Source organism: Mastigoproctus giganteus, chromosome 9 (assembly GCF_048544385.1).
Source record: "Mastigoproctus giganteus isolate SK-2022 chromosome 9, ASM4854438v1, whole genome shotgun sequence".
NCBI lineage: Eukaryota > Metazoa > Arthropoda > Arachnida > Uropygi > Thelyphonidae > Mastigoproctus > Mastigoproctus giganteus.
This window is the reverse complement of record NC_143583.1, coordinates 39,750,260-39,773,658: the sequence shown is the minus strand read 5'-3', so window position 1 is coordinate 39,773,658 and position 23,399 is coordinate 39,750,260. Positions and strand designations below refer to the sequence as shown.

General features: G+C 38.1%; 1 protein-coding gene across 1 annotated transcript in view; it reads left to right on the top strand.

Moving 5' to 3' along the window:
• LOC150080159 (kin of IRRE-like protein 3) overlaps positions 1-22,585 on the top strand; it is a 347,514-nt gene extending 324,929 nt beyond the window's left edge. Inside the window, exons 12-14 of the mRNA XM_090381111.1 lie at positions 7,501-7,637; positions 16,288-16,514; positions 21,844-22,585. Coding sequence (XP_090237237.1) covers positions 7,501-7,637; positions 16,288-16,494 — 344 coding nt within the window. The 3' untranslated portion in view covers positions 16,495-16,514; positions 21,844-22,585. The remainder of the gene's footprint in view (positions 1-7,500; positions 7,638-16,287; positions 16,515-21,843) is intronic.
• Positions 22,586-23,399: the final 814 nt, after the last annotated feature.

The following is a 23,399-nucleotide window of genomic DNA, read 5'->3' as shown; positions in this document are numbered from 1 at the left end:
TCCCCACCATCTAAATCTGTTTTCCCTAATCTTCAAGTTGATGGGTGCAGTTTTCATCTCATGTCTCACATCTACATTCCGCCTTCTGTCTCTCAGGGTTATTCCCAAACTCCACCTTAGCATTCTCATTTCTGCTGACATTAAAGCTCGTTCTTCTTTTCTTTTGACAGCCCGGCACTCCGAGCCATATAACATACATGGCCTTACCACCTGTTTGTAAATTTTTGATTTCAGTTTACTTCTCATCGTCTTGTCTTTCAAAATACCAAACATTTCCCGCAACTTGGCCCATCCAGATTTTATTCGACTTCGGACGTCTGCCATTTGTGTCTAACACTGACTCAAGGTACTTGTACCCTATTAAGTTGTACATTTCCAATGCTGAGAGAGCTGCCTCAGTTGTCAAAGCGCTCCATGTATTGTGTCTTGAGAGAGGCCTCGGTTGTCAAAGCAGAGAGCTGCCTCGGTTGCCAAAGCGCTCCATGTATTCTGTCTTGTTCCTCTTGACTTTTAGACGTTCCCGCTCTAGAACTGTTACCCATCTCTCTAGCTTCTCCTGTACTCTCTCTCGCGACTCGCCACTAAGCATGACGTCATCTTCCAAGAATAAACTGTTAGAGGCATTGTTCTGAATGTCTCTGGTTAGTGTCCACTATGATGATGAATAGAAACGGGCTAAGGGCAGAGCCCTGGTGTAAGCCGACATTAACAGTGAAGGAATCACTAACTCCAGCTGAACTACGTACTACAGTTCAACTATCTTGGTACATATCCTGGATAAGCTTGACATTGCTCTAAGGAACACACCTCTTCCTCAGACACTTCCACAGAAGACTCCTAGATTCTCTGTCGCATGCCTTTTCTAGGTCTATGAAAGCTAAGTGGGGAGCTTTTTCTTTTTACCTAGTGCGTAGCACACGCTTCTTGATTAGACCTGGATACGAGCCCGTCACCACCAAATACGGACGATGCGGAAAGGTCAGAGAATGACCACCGCATATCCCGGAGCAATATGGCCTTAGTTGCTAATGCTGCTAAAAACCAAATAAACAAACAAACTTTCTCCCTACGCTTCTCTTGCAGCACCCTTGCAATAAATATTCCACTTCTGTTCTTCTGAAAATGAGGGATCCAAAACTGCATGTGATATTAGCATTAGCATTAGTTGAGACATATAATGCAAGAAAACAAGCTTACACAGCATCAGCCCAAAAAAAAAAAAAAAAAAAAACCCTTCCCATTTCACCCATCCGGTCACTCCAAATGTTTGTCTATTTCAGCCTTAAATTTATTTAAGCTATCAACTTCCACAACAACAGATAGTCTGGTCCAAAAATCAACTACCCGCTGGCTAAAGGCAAACTTCCGCACATCTATTCTACAACTGTCTTTCCTCAATTCGAATCTATGCCCCCCCTCAGGTTCGTAATCTAAACAAGCGGAAATATCTCGTCAGCCTTGAGCCTGCTCAAACCATTGAAGGTCTTATGCACCTTGGTCAGATCACCTTGTAGGTGCCTACTCTCCAGATGCTGCAGCTTGCAGAACTTAAGCCATTCTTCGTAAGCGCACTCCTTCGTTCCTCTCACCAATCCTGTTGCCCATCTCTGTACTCGTTATAGCAACGCAACATCCTTCCTAAAATGAGGCCTCCAGACCTGTACGCAGTACTCAAGGTGTGGCCTGACGATTACCTTATACAAAGGGATAATCACTTCCTTGTTTCTGCAAAAAAAATTCCTATAATCTCCAAAAGCTCCATGACCTGCTCTGACAACCCGTATGCACTGCTAAGAGCACTTAATGTCTGACTGCACAATTACTCCCAGGTCTTTTTCACTCTCCACCACCCCCGAGTGTAGTACCACACAACTGGTACGTTTCTCTTGGCTTACTGCTATCCATTTGGAGTACTTTGCATTTATCAATGTTAAATTTCAGTTGCCACTTCTCAGCCCATCTGCCTAACTTTTCTAGATCCTGTTGCAGTGTGTATCCACTGTGGCCGTTAGGGATCAGGTGTCGGCTGGTGATAACGCTAAGTCCATGGTTAAGTCTTTTTGTCATTAACAACCCTGACAACCTTTGTATCATCTGCAAACTTGGACATTAAGCCTGATATACCTTCATCGATATCATTGATAAATACACAAAACAATAATGGGCCCAGGAATGAACCCTTAGAGGACTTCGCTAATAACATTAGTCCACGTAGAGCAGTGTCATTTATTACCACTCCTTCCCGTCTCTCACTCAACCATCCCTTTATACATTGCATTGACTTGTCCTTAATGCCATACCGCTCCAATTTGTACAGCAGGCTTCCATGTTTAACAGTATCAAAAACTTTCCTGAAACCCAAGTATATGATATCAAAATTATTTTTTTCGTCCAGTTCCTTTGTGACCACATCGTAGTATTCAATGAAATTTGTCAGACAAGACTTCCCATTAACAAACCCGTGCTGTGTCTGAGCTGTTACTGCTGTCTTCTCTAGGTGATCTTGTATCACCTCTTTAACCAGTGACTCCATTATTTTCCCTGGAACAGAAGTTAAACTAACAGGTCTATAATTATTTGTGACATCCTTTGAACTCCCTTTGTGAATTGGGGATACATTTGCACTTCTCCAGTCCGTGGGAACCTCCCCTGAGTCCAAGGATGCTCTCATAATTATGGCTAAGGGTTTGTTTACTTCCCTTGCTGCCTCCTTCATTATAAGTGGATAGATTCCATCTGTCCCCGGTGCCTTTTCTATGTTTAACTTCAAAAAGTTCTCCTCCACTTTGCTCTCAGTTATTACAAAATCACTTAACTCCCTGTTAGAGTTTGATAAACTTCTGGTATTCCCCTCATTGAATAACTCCTCATGTGTGAATGTTGATGCAAAATACTCATCCAGTTTATGAGCTACTTCAGCAGGATCATCAATAGTCGAACCGTCTATGTTAAGTGGACCAATCAGATTCAGCCCCTTCCTTCTAGAGTTTACATAAGTAAAGAACTCTTTGTTGTTTTTCTTTGCGTCCTTTGCCAAAGATTTCTTGTAATATGCCTTCACCTGCCTAACCTCCTTTGTGACTTGATTACAGACTAGCCTATATCTGGCATAGGCTTCTGTGTCGCCTGATAATTTATATGCATCCCATGCATTTTTATTCTCTGCCATAAGCCTCATTAGTTCATCTGACATCCATTTAGGCCTGAACCTTGAACAGTATTTCTTAGTTCTTTTAAAAGCTTGGTAGCCCCAAAAATTAAGTCCCCGAAGGCTTCCCATTTAGAATTCAACGTTGGTAACATCACCAGCTGATCCCACTGTACAGAATTTTAAAACTGTCTGAGACCACTGTAGTTACCTATACGAAAACAAAAACCCTTCCCTTTAGCTTTTCTGGTAGTTACATCTTTAAGTAAATCCCACATGAGTATACTGTGACCACTGTCACCTAGTGGTTCCTTTATCTGCAAATTCTTAATACACGAATGATCACTGCTGATAACCGGATGAAGGGTATTACTCCCTCCGGTTGCCCCTCGAACATGTTGCTGTAGAAAACAGTCCTTCAATAAATCCACAAAAGTTTTGCTAGCGTGCGAGTGACCAATCGACGCGTTCCAGTCAATATCTGGAAAGTTAAAATCCCCCATTATAAGAAATTCTGATTTATTGGCCCATTCTATTTCTCTGCACAACTGTTCGTTGGTTTTACTCATCAGAGTCATTAGGCCTATAACATACTCATAGGACTCCATGTTGGACTGCAAAATTTATGTTAGATCGTTTTCCTTATCTTGAGTTTGGTACCACCAAAATGACATGTTATTCTGGGATGAGTGCTACCTAAATCGTGCATTTATCACAATTGATCCTTAATTGCCCATCTCCCTTGTATATCTGGATCTTCCTAAGTAGCATATGCTGATTAGCCTCATTAGCCTATCCGCTTTTGTGTCATCAGCAATCTTAGACATCAAGTTTAAAATGTCTGAATTAATGCTGAACGTCCTGTAGTCCATTACTTCATTTTATTTTATTATTTGAGTATTCTAAGTGTCAACTATCACATAATGTCGGCTAAAACATTCAGGAATTTTTGTTTATCACAATCACATTCTATCAAAATAAAAAAAAGCAGAACATATTAAACTTTCAATATATTTCTTTCTTGAACGATATCACTCGTATGTGGGATATAGGAGAATTTTTCGAAAAAAGATCGAGCCACAGATGAGATAAAGTTATAAATTATATCCAGTTAAGTATTTAACAGTCCTTTCCATTCTGTGTGATTTTAATAGGCAAATTCTTTTTCCATATTCGCTTAAGTGTTTTAATACCATCGTTATTTTTCTGTTTGCAGAAAAAAAAGTTATTTTGCTCTTTCTACGTCGCTATTATCTATTTTATAGCTCCTATCAGGTGTTCGTGATACTTTACAAGGTAGGAAATCGCCTAAGGACAGGGTTTGCAGCTTGTGGTGAAATATTCCAAACAGTCGCTGGCCCATGTATCTAAATATCTGTTCGCTTTGTTACCTCTTCATATCACTAACCAATACCATCGAAGTTCATCTCGTGGTGTTTACACGAGCGCTATTACCTATACCTTTTGTTGTTAAGTTCGTGCCTGCAAGGTGAACTTGGCACCTGAAGTGATTCGAAGCAATATTGAACCAATATGTATCGGGCTAACTGTTAAAAAACTCTTCAGCCGTGTCTGATTGCAATGCTTAGCGTGAAAAGAAAGAACTGCTGTTCGCAGCATGTTCATTTATAGACTCATTCGTCAGGTAAACATTGCCCGAAGTTTTTTTCTTTTTTAGCCTTTCCTTCTAAAGAAGAAATTACACTCGAGTATTCTCCTGCAACATAAAAGAAATAACAAGGCATAAAAAGACATCAAGTTTCTTTTAAGAAACTTTAAAAAAAACGATATACAATTATTTTAAGATATAAATAAAATTAAAATGAATTAAAGAAATATTTTTTTATAATTAAAATGTTTATACTTATTTCTACTGAATTAAACACCATTTTCTTGCTCATATAAGAAATAAGTTCGTAGGAGAATTGGTATCATAGTAAAACCAAGCACAAGGAGAGCAATAATTGTAAAATCCCCTACTTTTGCCTGTAATAGCCTTAATTCTTCGAAATTAAGATTTTTTTTTTTGTATGCATCATACAAAAATGAGGCAATTGTAATTCTGTATTTTCAGCTTTACTAATTAAAATCAATTAAAGATATGTTTTTTTTTATGATTGAAATTTTTACACTTATTTGTACTGAAGTAAACACACCATTTTCTTGCTCATATAAAAAATGTGTTCCTAGGAGAATTGGTATCATAGTAAAACCAAGCACAAAGAGAGCAATAATTGTAAAATCCCCTTCAAAGGCAACTACTTTTGCCTCTAATAGCCTTAATTCTTCGAAATTAAATTTTTTTTGTATTCATCATACAAAAATCAGGCAACTGCAATTCTGCATTTTCAGCTACACCAATTAAAAAATTATTTTTTATAATTAATATTTTTACACTTATTTGTACTGAAGTAAACACACCGTTTTCTTGCTCATATAAGAAATATGTTCGTAGGAGAATTAGTATCCTACTAAAACCAAGCACAAGGAGAGCAATAATTGTAAAATCGCCCTCAAAGGCAACTACCTTTGCCTGTAATAGCCTTAATTCTTCGAAATTAAGATTTTTTTTTGTATGCATCATACAAAAATCAGGCAACTGCAATTCTGTATCTTCAGCTACACTTAATAGTGATTAGCCTGAGTATTTTTAATGAGTTTGATTCTTATCTAATCTGATGTTTAAAATTAGAGTACTGCTCATTAATCTTCTCTGCTGTCAGTCAATTTTTAAATTTTTACACACACAGATAAAAAAAAAACACATAAAATAAATTTCTTTTGTTTTCTTGACAATATCTTTTTCTTCAGTGAGGATTTTCTTTCAACCACACGTACAGTAGAGAGAGAGAGAGAGAACGAGGCGGCCATGTTTATTTATCACCATTCTCCCGTTACCTTGTGTGTATCCACTGTGGCCGTTAGGGATCAGGTGTCGGCTGGTGATAACGCTAAGGCCATGGTTAAGTCTTTTTGTCAATATTGGATATTTCTTTTATAGAGGATATTTGAAGTCTGGACATTGGAGACTTTGAGGTGGGAGTGTAGAATGGAACGAACTATAAAGCAGACATTATCAGTCAAAAAAAAAAAAAAAAAGCGAAAATGTATATTTCGAGTTACCCCTAAAACAGATAGGGTACCTAAAGCTTACAAACATAAAGGGAGCCTATATAATTCATTGTGAAATTGCCTTAGTTTCCTTGTCACTACAGCGTTCTAATTTTTTGAGATCTGGTCCAAAGACTGGAGAAATTCTTTAGGCTTCTTTAATCGGAGTTGTATTCAGCAGATCTCTTGCGAAGGGAAGATGGTACACCTCGAGTTATTCGGAGTTTTTCATCCCACACAACAAAAAGATGAACTGTACAGATATAATACGCGATAAATCATATAAACTGGCGCAATATAATCATGGTAATCTGGCCCAAACACCTCTAAACTTACGCCTTGTGTTGTTTGAAAAATTCCCCCAAGGAAACTAAAACTATGAGGCGTCATTATATTGTCTGTAATTGCAAATTGTCTGCAAAGGCTGTTTATTACTGATATAAGTATCCGTTTTGGAAATTTTAATATTATATAATGCCAATCTGACACGAAGGATACCTTGAAAAGGTACCCTGTTTATATATTTTAGAGGAAATCCATTATTTGATTCCATTTGATCTTGATACAGAGTTTTCTCAAAAGCATGCCCATTATTTAAGCTTGTTTTCATCCATTAGCTTTCGATGCAAACGGAAGTCATTCCATCCAGTTTACCCTTCATTATGGATAATCTGAAAAGCGCTTTGTACTCTAGTTGAAAAAAGAAATAATCTGAAAATTTTCAAGTTGGATACTTCCATTTGTTGATAATGCCTGGATGGAGTATTTGCGTATGAAAGTTCTCAAAGTTTATCTTTAGTGTCTCTACCAATATAATGTCAGATGAACTGACTTTAGGGCTGGTAGAGACACTGTGACACTTAAACTCGCTTGTTATGTTGTTGCGTGTTCATTTAGGCATTGGTGGTTTTGAGTGCCCCTTTTTACTATACGACATAACCCGGTTGCATGTGGCGAGGAAAATGAACGAAACGTTCGTTTCAGTCGCTCGTCACAGATGGATGAGATCACGTGACAACACAATACACCACTTTATGGAAACCAAACCTGTCATAAGAACGACAGACTGCATTAATGTCACAATAACAAGAGGTGGCTAAACACGCTATGCAAGTGACAATCAGAACGAAGGAGATAATTTTGAAGAATCTAATTTAGATTATTCATTAGCTTTTGTGTGTGATATTTTAACTTTGCGTAGAATTCTGACCATTTAGTCCTTAACATCTCGTTTATTTCAGGGGTGGAAATGACAGGCGAATCGACAGCGGACAGAGCGAAGCAGGAGCACAACGAGGAAGCGATGTTAGAAACAACACTAGTCAGTGCGGCGACTGTTCCAAGTTGTACTATCCTTGAATACAAGGGAGTTACATGTGTAAGCAGATTTAAAAATTTCTAAATGATGTAGAGTGGTATTTGCATTTCCTATTTCGACTAAGTGTCTTCTGCATTCAATTTTATGTATTTTATAATACATTATACATTTATGCATGTATATCTAATATAACATTATGCATTTTGTTCGATAAAGAATATTTATTGAGAATTATTAAGGTTACATAGAGGCAGAACAAACAGAGAATGAACGCAAAAGACTCCTCCATCACTACAGGGATGCAGAAAATAATATTTGTGTGTGTGGGGGGGGGGGAGGCAGATATGTAAAGATAAACGTAGGTAATGATTAGTTTGGGTTATGCGCGCTGAGTCAATTTCTGGATTTTTCGGATGCGCTTACATGAAGATTCGTACAGGTACTGTGTTTCTGAGCACCCTACACACGTATAATTAGAATATACGCACATTTTTGGAAGTACTGTAGCTAATTTGCTGTCACTTTACTGACTAGCCAGCTGGAATTATGACTTTTTATCTTAAGTTTAAGCCTGCTGTTCTTCATACTTCCATCGTAGAAATTCAGATATATACTATTAGCTGCTATAAAGATTTAGGTTTTTATCTTTACCGAGGTTGGTCTCCATAAAAGAACAACCTTAAACAGCCACAACCACTGAAAGGTCTATCAGCAGATCCGCACCTTGATTTACAGATCAAAATTGTGGGCATCTGTATACTAACGATGATATAAACTGCAAGGCATTTTTAAATTCGCGAAACCTATACAACTGCATCTCTGGTTATACTTGTGGGAACAACATTATTTGGTTCTCGTGTAGATCAGAAGCTTGGTAACAGATGGAAACGCACGGCTCGCATGCGGAGTCACTCGTGCATTAAAGATGTTGGATTTTTCAAGATACACGAGTTACCAAGTAGTCCAACGTATGAGATTTGATTAAAAATGTCGGCGTAATGTGCGTGGACATATGCACACTTTTGTGGACTATGAAATCTGTTTGGAAATTACGTGGTCCGTAAGTGAATACCAAGATCACCAGACATTACCTTTCTGATTTATTTTGTTGGGATATATTAAAGAGCTAAAATTTAAGAACAATCCCCATTCAATTAAGGAACAAAGGGCACTATCATTAACGAGTTCTTTTCCCACATTCCCCAGGATATGCTTCACCGCCGAACACTTAATCTTCTAAATTTAATGTAAGAAAACATAGCACTTATCGATTGGATTACGCAGCTCTAGTAGAACTGAACTGTATTTTAAAGTTAACTTAAAAATGTATTCGTATTCTTCTTATTATTAGCGCAGTGTTTGAATTTCATTACTTAAAATTTGAATGCAGTATCTGCAGGAAAAATTAACAGTGAATGCAAATTCTTTTTTATTTTCAAATCAGAAAGCTCCACCTCTTCCAGCTGAAAAAAAGAAATACAACTTAGTTTCTGACCTATTAGTTAAAAAATAATCTAAAACAAGTTATTTAATTAATGTACGTAGTGTGCATTATATTTCAGGCGAGTCAATAATAATAATTCATGATTTATAACAAGAAAGAGCAAAAAAAAAAACTTTTATGCGCTAAATAAGAAAACTTATTTCTGCGCATCCTCCACATTGGCCATTCATTCTTCCAACTATTATGCTTATAGTCAGCGCATGGCAACAAACGTAATATTCAGTGTTTTAGCTATAATATACAGTACATGAGAAAACCTATGTGATATGTGTGAAAAATAAATAGTAATTTCCGGATTTCTATTAGTCCGATTTTAATGAAATTTAGGAAGGAGAGACAAAACTTTCTAAAAGGCCCAAATATAAAATTTCATGAAAATCACTGGAGGAGGCGAGTTATTAGATGTGGCCGGACGGACAAAGAAATAATAATTGTTGGAATTTTAATGGTCAGATTTCAATGAAATTTGGATGGATCAAGAAATATTTTTAAGTTCACCCACTTAGGGCACTCTGACTCTAAGACTTTAATCCCTATCTAACCCGGGCCTTACCCATCCATTCTCCCACCTCTCTCTCTCCCAGGACCTCGCCTGGTGGGCTCTGCCACCCTAAACATTTTATACACTGGTGTGCAAAACTTAAGGACCAGTCAGATTTTCATAGGAGTGGCCTGGATATGAGAAAAGCATACCAAAGGAACCTCTTGAGGTACAGAAATGATGAAGGAAACAACACCGACACAGCAACGGAAACAAAGGCAATGGTCAGGCCACACCTAGAGTACTGTATACAGGTCTGGAGGCCTCATTTCAAGAAGGATGTAGAGCTGCTGGAACGAGTACAGAGAAGGGCAACAAGATTAGTGAATGGAACAAAGGGGTGCTCTTACGAAGAAAGGCTTAAGTTTTGCAAATTACAGTGTCTGGAGACTAGGCACCAGCGAGGTGATCTGATAGAGGTGTATAATTGTTTGAGCATGCTCAATGCTGATGGGATTCTTCCTCTTGCTCAGAATAATCACCTGAGAGGGCATAAATTCAAATTGAGGAAAGACAGATGTAGGATAGACGTGCGGAAATTTGCCTTTAGCCAGCGGGTGGTTGGTTGGTGGAACAGACTTCCATCCCTTGTCGTGGAGGTTGATAGCCTAAATAAGTTTAAGGCTCAGCTGGACAGGTATTTTGAACGAACAGAGAGGTGAAGTGGAAGTGGTTTTTTTTTTTTTTTTGGCTGATGCTGCATAAGCTTGCTTTCTTGCATCAAATGCCTCTACTAATGCTAATGCTAATGCTAATGCTAAAACGTACAGAGGGACTTCATTCAAAATTGACAACATAACACTGGCTGCCATGATACAGATGCATCATTGCCAAAGATGGAACAAAGGGAAGAGTGGTCCTCAGTAGGAGATATGGCCACCCCTAATGTCGATGCAGGTTTTGCACAGCCTGTCCATACTTAGAACAGTGTTGTTGATAATTTCTTGCGATAACGTCGTTCATTCCTCTGTCAGCGCCATCTCCAGGTGGTGAACATTTTCTGGTGGGTATGGACTTGTCGCAAGGTGTCACGTCAGAGCGTCCCATATGTGTTTAATGGGATTTAGATGGGGGGACGGGCGGGCAAATCTATACGAACAATGTCCTCACTTTCCGAAATCATATCAACGGTTGCAGTGCGACGGGGTGTGGCATTATCATCCATAAACACGAACTCTGGGCCAATGGCAACTCGGAACAGACGCATATGGGGAAGGATTACCTCAGTACAGTAGCGTGCACCCGTTACAGTAGCGCCTTCCAGTATCTGGAGTTGTGTATGACCATCCAAGATAACCCGATAACGCCTTCCCAGACAAGAACACCACGACCGCCATATCGATCCCTTTCAGTGATGTTTGCGAGGTGATACCGTGTTCCAACCTCTCGCCAGATTAGCTGACATCCAGAATCGCTGCTAAGACTGAATGTACTCTCATCAGTAAAGAGTACTTTACCCCATTGCGCTGCTTCCAGTCCTTGTGTTCGATGCATCACTGTAAACAGTGTCTCCGATGGGCAGGTGTTAAAGGGACACAGCATACTGGCCCTCAGGCAAACAGCCCACCTTTGTAGAGTCGCCTGGCCACAGTAAACCGCGATATCCTGCGTCCTCTGCTCCTGTGCAGCTGGTTTGCAATGGATCCCGCTGTCAGTTGTTTGTTATTTGGTTTTAGGAGTATTATCAACTAAGGCCATATTGCTCCGGGGATATGCGGTGGTCATCCCTGACCTTTCCTCATCCTCCGTATTTGGTAGTAACTGGCGCGAACCCTGGTCTAATCAAGAAGCGTGTGTTACGCACTACTGCTCCTGCCCACCTGGCTACGGAGGCGCCCTAGCTGTCAGGTGTCGGTCCCTCTTAGCTTGTAGGAGTATAATATAGCGGTCATCATTGGGCGTTGTTTTTCGTGGACGACCACTACTGGTCCTTCGAACAACTGTACCTGTCGTTCTGAAGGCCGACCACGCACTGAGACGATGCTATGGGCGATACCGAACTCTGCAGCCACACTCCTAGCACTTCGATCTTCCTCGAGCTTCCCAATTATTCGACCACTGATAAAATCATCCCGCTGTTGTCTACTAGCCTTTTCGTTGTCTGTAGCACTGTATCAAACCAGTAGAACGTCTGTAACAGGTGCACCATTCGGTAATTTGCACATAACTGTTGCTTTTATCCGTTTATGTGAGCCCTCTCATCACGATTCAAATTTTTGCATGTGCACCAGCTTTCTACAGAACGGCCACAATTATGCAAATCGCCACAGGCTGTTTCGTTTGATTTTGTGGTTGTAACCTTTAGAAATAGTGCTGGTTCTTAAGTTTTGCACACAAGTGTGCTATCTTAATAGTTCTTCCCCCCAATGGGGGAGAACTATTAAGGATGGGTTACCTTTACAGGAGGCTCCCCTCTATCTCCTTAACTTCAAATTCCTGGTGGTTCTCTTGCTATTATTCACCTTCTTTGCCTTCATCTTTTATCCCAGATTTAACTGTCTCCCCCGAGCTCCCTTATAATAACTATTTTTTAGAAGGGCCACTCCCTGGCACTTCGGCGACGCCCGGGTTCGCCTCAACCGGACCACTGAACTGTACTTCCTGGCCCACCTCCTCATGGGTGTGGAAGGGCAACGGAGAGAGGACCTTTTAGGCCTTTAAGCCCACGGCTAAAAGGCCAAATGGACAACAGGCCAGAATAACATTATTAGAGCACAACTGAAAATAACTAATAAGAAGATAAAGAATCAAATCGAATTATCTATTAACAGACCACAGGTTAAGAAAGTCAGCTTATACACCGAACTAGGAGTGACCTGGGACGAGGGCCTCAAAGGCATTTTCAGAATGCCAGATCAAAAACTCTTGCAGTCATATGGGTTGTAAGACAGGAGATAACTGAGATTCGAAACCAGCAACTAGTGACCCAATACATCAAAAAAGGTATTGTGTCTGTATCCCTTTATGCTTCAGTAATTTGGTCCTCTGCACCAAATACTTATATTAGGAAGTTTCTCAGCCTGGAATACTGGGTGATTCGGTGGTTGAAGAGGATTGTTGGGAAGCCATTTACAATTTCAAAAGTCATAATATATACAAACTTAAACGTAGATATGTGGATTCAGATGGCCACTTTACGTAACATCTGCACTCTAGCACAACTTCTGACTGGGAGTTTAGATGCCCCTCAAATTGAAAATCTTGTGGTCAGGCCCCGCCCTGGAGCCCTCCTCCACTACTCTCGTTGTTTCCGTTGCGCTTTAAATAACACGGTCGGATTGAGGCGGCTGTTTCCTGCTAATATTCTGGAGCTCTCTAGAGACTTCAAAATAGATCCGGTCAGGTTCTGTAATGAGAGAACTTATAGGAAGCTCATTGCAGCGGATCTGCTTACTAAACTTCAATTATAATGAAGAACGTAATTCAAGAAAGAAGAGTACTCCATAGCAAAAGACTTCAAGTGCCCATGAACTCATAAAAATCTGTACTGAACGCCTTATAGGTCTTCAAAAGACTCTTATAGGAATGACGATATTCGTTTTTGGTCAACAGAATGACTATCAGATTCAATTCTTAGGGTAAATGACTATGTAATTTTATAATTTGCTATGTATGCCTTGATTTCTGAATAAATAAAAAAGAAAAGTTTTCCTTTTTATTTATTAATTTTATGTATTTTGTGAGATTTTATTCTATGTTACTCTCTAATAAGTGTTGTTGGATGCATGTATGAGCTACCCTCCTAGATAATTTCTGTACAGGGGTGTTTATAAACTAATAATAATAATAATTAACGCAATACATTGCAAAACATATGCACATTATCAGGCCTTTACAAAGATTGTATTGCATCACGAAGTTACTTTGCGGAGTTGGGAGAAGTTCCCGGAGCCGCAAGGTAGGAAACGCCAAACACTATTTTTATTTTTAAATATTAATTTTAGGCCACCCGAATAATTAAATTCATCTGCCATGCTATGTGTCATAATGTCTGTTAATTGCGTGTGTTCTATGGTCGATTTGTCTTTTTGCTGAACGAAAAATCCCAGATTCTTGGGGGGGGGGAAACCTTGCTATCTACTCCTGAGACCGACTACTCAGCCACGGAGTGAAAAAAGCCCATTAAAGTTCCTCGCGTCATTGACGGGATTCGAACCCAGTCCCTTTACACCCGGTGTGGGGAGGACGGTGACGACACCACTGTGCTACCCACGCAGACAACACCAATACATCACCAGTGAAACGGTGATCCATGCGCACCAGGAATCCTATTTCTTGCCAGCAAAACATGCTTCACGTTAAGCAATAACCGCCACCTCCCTGGATACTATACACGAAGGGTCCGCGGACTCTTGTTGCTTGTGACGCACACGAAGGCGTCTTTCGGCGAGTTGCACAAATATTGAGACACATCTGACCAGCACAGTCGTTTCCAGCCCTCCAACGTTAAACCGGCGAGTTTTTGATACCAGAGTATTCGCATTCGACGATGATCAGGGGTGAGGAGAGGGTTCCATACGTTTCATCTCATCTCATATGTGTTTCTGTTCTATGGTGGCCGTAAGACTACCATAGAACAGAACACCATAGAATTACTAGTCATCATCAGCCATTTTCAATCTAGTGCAGGATGAAGGCCTCTCCAGCAACTTTCCAGTTGCTTCTGTTTCGAGCACTGCCCATCCATTTACTACCCCCAAACTCATGAATTTCATCTATTCATCTCCGCCTTTGTCTTCCAGGGTTTCTTCTAGCTAGTATTATTGTCTAACTATTAATCAACTAGTATTATTGCCTAACATGCACTCTGTATAAAAGCCTGAATAATATATTCAGGCCACCCCAATTTCGGGTATTTGCCATTCATTTAAACAATCTTTTGCTGTATTAAACTTCATTAAACTGTATTCTTAATTAAACCTTTAAAATATATTAATTAACTGCTCATTTAAGAGGAACATATATTCCTGAAAGCCTCGTGGTCAGCACAATTGTCATAATAGCCATTCTGCCCAAACCGAGTGGAAAAGAGCTAAGATCGAATCCTGTTAATGACGCGAGGAATTTTTATGGGTCTTTTTCACAGCGTCACTGAGTTAGTTGGTCTCAGCCGAAGGGTAGTATGGTTTGTTTCTCACGGAAACTAGGGCTTTTCTTCCAGAAAACAGCAAATTGACCATAGAAAATACTCAGTTTATAGACACATTGTATATGTATGCAAATTGGCCTAATATGGTCATAGTCTCTGATGAGTTTAAAACCCTACCAGGCAACCAACCAACCAACCATTTACTCGAAAATAATTCTCGTTACATCTTGATAATAGTTACTATTTTTGCCAACATTTGTCTTCTGTTAATACCATTTTGCACTTAAAATGTCTTAATTCTAACGTTAGAATATTTTCCTACCGTTGGTGTGTTTAAAGATTTTATTTATTTTTATTTTCGTGAAAAAAGTATGCAGATAGATTACTTACTAGATATTCTTCTCTGTTCAACACTTTATTATGTGCCATAAAACATCCACTTTCTTTCTTTAACATGCAGTGGGCTACTTCAATTGTAAATAATGCGCGGTTCCTCTCGTTGTGTCCGTTGTCATAGTGACTAAAAAGCTTATCAATTTGGCACTGGAGTATCTATTTACACTGGAAGTTCCATTTTGTTCTAACAATAGAAATTACAGCTCTGTTTCCTGTTATCGGAAAATGCACGAACACACACACACAAATAGAAACTTGACGAAGTACATTTAGATGATGGTAACTTGTTTACTAGATAACAAATGCCTTTTTTCCTTATTTTAAAAGGATATTCATTGGCAGTGCAATCAAAACATGTTTTTCTTATGATAATAAAGATAAGAGTAAACATACGGATCTTCACTGCATGCATTTCGGCCAGCTCTGCTTCCAATCTGATACACGGTCCTAAAGACTTCATTAAAGAGTCTCCATGTTAGCAAGTAGGCTTATTGCGTGAGGATACAATATTAGGTGTTGTTTTCCGACTTGGTTATCCACTGGAATAGCAAACAGCTAAAGCGAACACGGTACTGATTGTGTTTATCTATTGAGCTAGCGGCCATTCTATGAAAACAGTTGATAGAAATACGAAATGAGAAAAGCAAGGATTCAGTCCACCTTCTTTACAGTAGTCAATAAGCTATAATAAAACGAAGAACTAATATTTTTCCTGCATTTTTCTTTATTTTCAATTCATTTCCTTTTTATACTGAAACAAATATTTATCCAGAAGAATGATAAAAACACAAAATCAGCATAACAACATGCAAATTAGATCTGAAGCGACAAATGCCATCTACGTAACTTGGGAATAAAAACTTGTCGAGCATTCTCTTATTTTTCTGAATCAGTGTTGAACGATTTTTGATTCACTGCAATATTCCTGAATGTATCACTTGGAGAACCACTGCAAAAATGGTGGTTGGTGAAATACAATAGGATAGATGTGCTTGGATTGTCAAGTTCAAGATGGACTTGACCTAAGATTGTCATCTTAGGTATTTAAATGGGGTGCGGTTATTGCCAGGATGTTATACAAACTGTTCAAACAATTCATATGTTATAGAAGTAATAATATACAAACATCTTGTATGTTTGGTTTTGATTTTCTTCCTTCTATTTCTTTTCTCCTTTTTAGAGTAACCATACCAGGTCGGTCCCCAAACACGTGCCTTCTCCGACGGTTCCACAGTTGCCTGAAGAAACTATACGACAAATGGCTACATTGAACGAATATTTTCCTCAACAAATCTCAGTAGCTCAATATTCTCCAACTTCTAGGCGGGGAGAATGGACATTGCCTAAAGCTACAAATAAATTAAAGAATAGACAAACAGATGTATGAAATAATAGAGAATAGCTTTGGTAAGTAAGACAACAGTTATAAACAAGTATTAATTAACGCGCCAATGATTTCAATTAACGCGAGCTTGACGAAGTACAATTACAAGTAAAATTGTTAAATATTTTAGTTTTAATTATCTTAAATTACTCTTTCGTACTTTAATTAATACTAGAAGGGAACATTAACTACCACAATTTATTTATATTTCATAAATTTATTCCTTGATTGCAATAAAACGATCCAAAGTGTATACCAACATTCAATTTTCAACGGTCCTATCGAGGTCACTAGGAGACTGGTTATGTCTTTGTAACAGAAGTTTGTGTCCTGCAATGTAAACCCGTCTGACAATTTCCTGTATCACAAATTCTCGTGGACAATGATGCAAGCTGACCTATCAAGCGTTACATTCTACAACTTGATGGAACGTCATCCGTCTATCATATTTGATTTTCACGTCATCAGCTTTGATGTTCGCATCACTAACAGCCGTTTGAAGGGAGCAACAGCATTTATCGCTGATGTTCGGCTTGCTTTAAACTTATGACGCCACTTGTAAACGACATTTTGCCACGATGTCCCGATACAAACTTCTAACTGGCGATGAATTTCATTAGGTTTGAAATTGTGGTCCGTAGAGCTCGAACAACACTTGCATCTTTTTCCTCATACACACTGTAAGTTACGTTGCCTTTTTTTCAGACAGTTGCCAAACGACTGGGTTAAATTGCATGTATAGTTTGGTCCATTTGTTTCTTTTGCAGGAAGGAAAACCCAAGTTTTTCGAGGCAGTGTTGATTTTAGGCAAAATTAGGCCTGGCTTGGGGCTTCGCTATCCGAGGAGAGACCTCGCTGTTTTCCTTTTCAGAGAATAAAAACTATTACACATTTCAAGCGAACTGAATATTTCTTCGCATACTTTTCCTTATGGCCTCATCATCCCATCACAGCTGTAATAATCGTCGTCTTCATTGAACCATGTTAAAAGGTCAGAGTTCGAATCCTCTCTTATTACTGGATGAAACTACATGTGCTTGTGGGAGACAGCAATCACGCTATCCACAGTGCCACCTCAAGGATCATGCAACAAGACTAGATCTGTACTGTCATCTGGTGATAAACAAATAACAGATACTTCCACATCGAATCCCCACGAAATGAAACGAAATTCAGTTCACTAAATAATCCATCCTTGTACAATACAGATTTCTGATTACTAATATCTTTTAATTTAAGCCTTCATTAGCAAGTTTCAAATAATTTTCACGAACCAAACTTTAGCCTTTTAATGTTCTGGTGGTATGGAATTGTACCTTTTCTTTATCGTCTATGTGCTTGAGAGTCAGCACTGCAGTGGTAATCTCTTTCCAGCTTCCTCTAGAAAGTGATTTATTTCATTATTTCAAATGAACAATGTTATCAGCTCCAGTTAAAAAAAAGGCTCGGCTCTTAACAACAAACGAGGTTAAGTGTTTTTCTTTTTCTATCCTTAGGAAGATATAAACACCAAAAATAGGATCATCTTTCATGTTTCAACTGTACTGCACGCGGTTACATTGTAAGTCGATACTGCGAATGCATCCTCAAGAGAGAGACTATAATTCATAATCATGTTAAGGTTTTCTCCCCTTTTTTCCTAGGGGATACTTGTCTGAATTGTCGTAGTTTCCCCGTTGAGATCAATAACAAGAGTTGGAAGGCTGTGAGAATTTGTTATATTATCTTTGTGTCGGATAGGCGATGTCCATAATAACCCTCTAGGCAGTGATGCTCTCTGAACAAATCTTACTGGGACCGGTTTTTCAGCAGCTATTTAAACCCATATTTTTAGTCAAAGTGGGTAGAGAGACTGTCAGAAGACATTTCCGATGAGTGTTTCAGCCTTCGCTATGAGACACATAAGTTAGATTGAATACAACAAGATGATCCCTACTATCTTTTCTTTTCTGTCCAAATTTCGCTATAACAGACTCCAAAAAAAAGTTTATCTCAATATTAATTAAATATAGGACACTTTTATCACTAAAATTAATTGAAAAATAATTTTTAAGTAATAATATATTTATAACTTTTATAATATCACATTAAAATAAAAACATAAATACGTTTTACTGAGTGTTGAAAGTTTCATACAGTCACCTCCGAAAAAAATAGAAACCTTTATTAAATATCCAGTAGGGCCATCTTTTGCTCGAATTACAGCCCATACACGTCTTGGCATGGATTTCACTAGATGTCTGAGAAAGTCCAGCTCCATATTTGACCGTTCTTCCATCAGGATATTTGTTAGCTGCCGTATTGTCGTCTGTAGCGAGGTCGAACTGCTCTTTCCAACATATACCTGACATTCTGAGTTGCATTCAGATCTGAAGAATTAGGCGATCGGAGTAGATGTTGGGAAATCTTGGTTATGTTTCTCGAATCATTCACACGACAACTCGCGATATCTGTGTTGTCGTGTTGTAAGATTCCATCGCAATCCGAGTAAAATGAGACATTGCAGCGTGAAGTTGGTCTGATACAATCGGAAGATATTCATTGGAGGAAACAATACCTTCTAACAGTTTGATCGGACGTATCCGTACCACCAGAACATATTCCATACTATGATACCACCTCCAGCCGCTTGAGTCGTGGACACGAAACATTCTGGATGTGTGGCTTCAAAGAAATTGAGACTTCTCAGATAAAATGATTTTTTATGCCATTGTTCCACAGTCCATGCTTGGTGTTTGTGGCACCATTCCAGTCAAATCTCTAGATTTTTTGGAGAAAGAAATGGCTTTCATATGGGCGCACGACAACTATACTCCAGTTTCTTAGACTACCACCACATTCTGTTGGAAATGGATCTATCTTTGCTTAAATTGAATTTTTCGGTCATGTGCTGTTCACTAGACCTTCTATTCTGACGCACAATTGGCTTTAAATTCCTGCAGTCTCGTTCTTAGAGTATCTACTTTCTGCTGTATTATTTCCTTTTAGAGCTGAATTCTTCTTTCATCTTCCACTCATTGTATACTTTAGAAATGTTTACTTTCGACACACGAGTGATTTGCTTTGTTTTCTCAATTGTACATCTGTTAAACGTGCTCCAACAATAACACCTTTCTTAACAAAAGATGAAGTATTTTCCCTTTGACCAGTTACTAAGAAGTTCCAGGAAAGAACACAGTATTTATGTGATACCAAGTAACTTATGATCATACCATGTGACAAGTTATATCTGCATACCATAAATTTAATTATATGTTGACGCCAGCCCTCGTGGGTTGGTAGAATTGCCAAAGTTCAAATCCTGTCAATAACTTAAGTACTTTTTATGGCCTTTTTCCGGCGAGGGTAGCATGGTTTTTGCTCCCGGAATTTGGGTTTTCGTCAACAGCAAACAGGCAAATGGGCCACAAAACACACGCAGTTTACAGACATAATATATGACGCAATACGCGGCCTAAATTGCTGATGCGCCTAAAACCCCACAACAAGTGTTGACCAGTTGCAAAAGGGGTCTAAGTTTTTGGCCAGCCAACGAATGTAGTACATTAACTACAAAACGTTAATATATACAACAATGATTCTCCACTTTTTTCTACACTTCGTTTTTAAGAAAACCATAAAACTTTTATTTTATTTCCTCTTTATCATGCAGGTTATAAAACTATAGTAGTTAACGTAAAGAATATATATGGTTATATATATTCTTTACGTTACAATCAATTTTTTGATAACTTTGAATTGACTAAAATGCTGTTTTATCTTGGAATTTACGCTTTTATAATATCTAAATGAAAAATATTAAATCGTTGTTCTAAATGAGGCCTGAGTAATCCAAAAAAAAAAAAAAAACATTGATTCTTTGTTGCATTTTACCAAAAACGAGGTCCATGAGTTGACTAGGTTTGGTCTAAATAAACTAAAAGAATATATAATAAATCTGAAGGTGTGTGTGATAGAGGTAGTGATTTCTTACCCCGACCCTCCCAGACCCTATAAAAGTCCCTTGAGGTTTAGACGAATGTTCAGAACTGCTGAATATAGCATAAGAATCTAGTGTAAGGCTCAAAAAAAGAGGAAATGATCCGATAAATCCTATCGGCTGTACTGTGAGTAGGGAACTTCGGTATGATCTTCACGTCCGTTTCTGCAAACCTAAAAGCCATTAATCACCCCAATCAACAAAGTTGAAAGCTGACCTGATGCAAGGAACATTAAATATCGGTCATAGATAGGAGAAAATCTGTAATGTGGAGTGATGAATCACAGAAGTCCGCTGGTTCCAGTCGGGTGGACAAGGGTATGGGTGTGATGATGTTATGAAACTGTCATAATCTGTCAAGACATCAGCCCTTATTCTCAGTTCTACGTGGAATATTTCGAATTATCATATTCGCATTTGATTCCAACTACAGGGCTTTATTTTGATATTCGACTTCGGTTTATTTTAGAAAATAAGGGGCTATTTTTGTAAAGACAAATCTTAGGACAGTTGCAAATACTTGCATAATTTTACATACTTAGCGATTAAATAATTCGGACAACAGGAAACTTGTTATCTTCTCCTTTGGTTTAACGGATATCTGGGTGATCGAAGAAATTTTACCCTGGAGTTTTTCATCTATCTATTGCTGAATTAGTCACTCTTAGAGAGAAAGTTGTAAGGTTCCGTTTCTACCTATTAAGATTGAAAATTTGATCCTACGATTGTACATAATTTAGAAATGATGCATATCGTGGGATGGGGAGGAGGATGGTTGTTCATACATGCCAAGTACTTAATGTACATCTAGTTCCATTACTGATCATGGCTAACGCCTTGATTAATCTAAACAACACATTCTGACCATCTCTATGCTAATAAACAAATAAATCAGTTTACGTAAGTCATTTTGATATTGTCCACAAGATTTCAAAACGACCACCCTTTTGATAATGCTATTACCAAGTTGGCATTCTCTTTCAATACCAATAAATTTGTTTTTCAATACCAAACTGGAAAAAATAAATCTATTGTTGTGTTCATTAATAGAGGGACTGCTGACATTAAGCTGCATTGAACATAACATCCACTTATTTCTCCACTCCTCTTCCCTCCAAAAAAATCATTATGCTGAACGACCTATTGTAACCCTACAGTTTCCCTCCTCTCCCCTTGTGGGACAACTGAAGTGTACTAATTACTTCACCATCACCACTCCATCATATGTTTAGCCGGGTGGAAACCCTCTGATTCTCCCCTGCATGGTGATTGTATGTATGAGTGTGTGTGTGTGTGTGTGAACTGTATAATGATAAGTGAGCAAGGCGATGTTGGATAATGTTACTAATAGTTACCGTTTTCTCTCCTCACAGCCGTTTGCGTCTGGTTGCTGCTACTGTATGACAGGCAGTGACGAAGCATCCCCCCACCTACGAAGTGGAAGGCTCCGACACATACACACTAGTCATTTTACGGCATTGTGAGCGTCTGTGTGTACCTCAAAGTCATCAGCTTTTCTCCACTGGTTCTTAAATAAAGAAAAAAAACTAAACCAAAAATGCATGTTTTACATTTGGAGTTCACAGTGGGAGAAATATTGTGGATGTCATCAAATTCAAACTCACAGGTTTACATTATTTCAAGCACAACTTTTATAGTCATTTTTATCTATGCACGCCCATTAAAAAAAAAGACAAAAACAAATATAAAACGTCATCTTATCATTTTGTACAAACGAGTCATGGTCATTTCCATCAGTTGGGTACGCAGGAGATAGTTGTTGATATCTAACCGTGTTATAAGATTAATTATTGTCATAAGAGAAAAACCTCTCTTTTTTCTAAGGAACTGTATTGTCCATTTGTAATAACGTTTGTGTGAAACTATTAAAAGCAATGTCAGGTCTTTACATATTTAGCTATAAAATCAAGAAAGAAATATAAATATATATATATATACACCATCTGATAAAAAGCCCCTCTTCCGACCTACTGGGGAACTGCTAAACGCCTACTAGCGCTACCTGAAGGTCTACAATTGAGTATTAACCATTCAAAATTGTATTTATTTGGAATTTTGAAATTGGGAAGTGGGTTATTTGTATTAATTTGTAAGTTGTCTCCTACTAGATCTTGTTCACAAGTCTCAGTGTTTAGATAGAATTAAAAAAAAAGGGCTTTTCCTATTATCAGTTAATAAATAATAAATCGAAAATTTATCAATAAAAATCTATGTTTCAGAATATAGTTTGGTTTTCAGGAAAGAGCTTTAAGGTTTGTAGATATAATTTTTGGACGGGTTTTATAGGGTTGACAAAGAGTTTTGTCTGTTTTTAATATATAAACAGAAATAATGTAAATAAAATTATGGGCGTGTGTAATGTGTTGGAAAAGGTTACTGACAATTTAGCATCCTCAGACTGTAAACTAAACTTTTATACTAAAATAAATATTTCTACACAACAAAAGTTGTTCACTGCATCTTTTGGTCAGTTAAAATTAAAATCTAATCAAGAATACTAATTATGAGTTTTGGACTTCAAAGATTCGTTGGGTGTATCACTGATGGGATTGATAAACAATGAGCATAACTGCAGAGAAAGCCTTGATGAACTTGGTTGTGTAGAAATATTTATTTATGAGTTTTTCTGTATACTACTTTTATATTAATTTCGGAGACTGAGTTTTCTTTTCCATCAAAGAGGATAGGAGTAGATTTAATAGAATAAATGATCACATGTAATGATATTCGTTCCAGACCTAACTATATTCTGTTCGTAGATAATTTTTCTATAGAAACAAAGACTCCTGATTACTTCATCTAAATAAGACTTTTATGAAGCCAAACCAAAATTCAAAAAAAATAAATAAATAATAATTAATTTTTACTTCTGCTTGTTGCAGTGAATTATGTGATCATAATGTTGTAG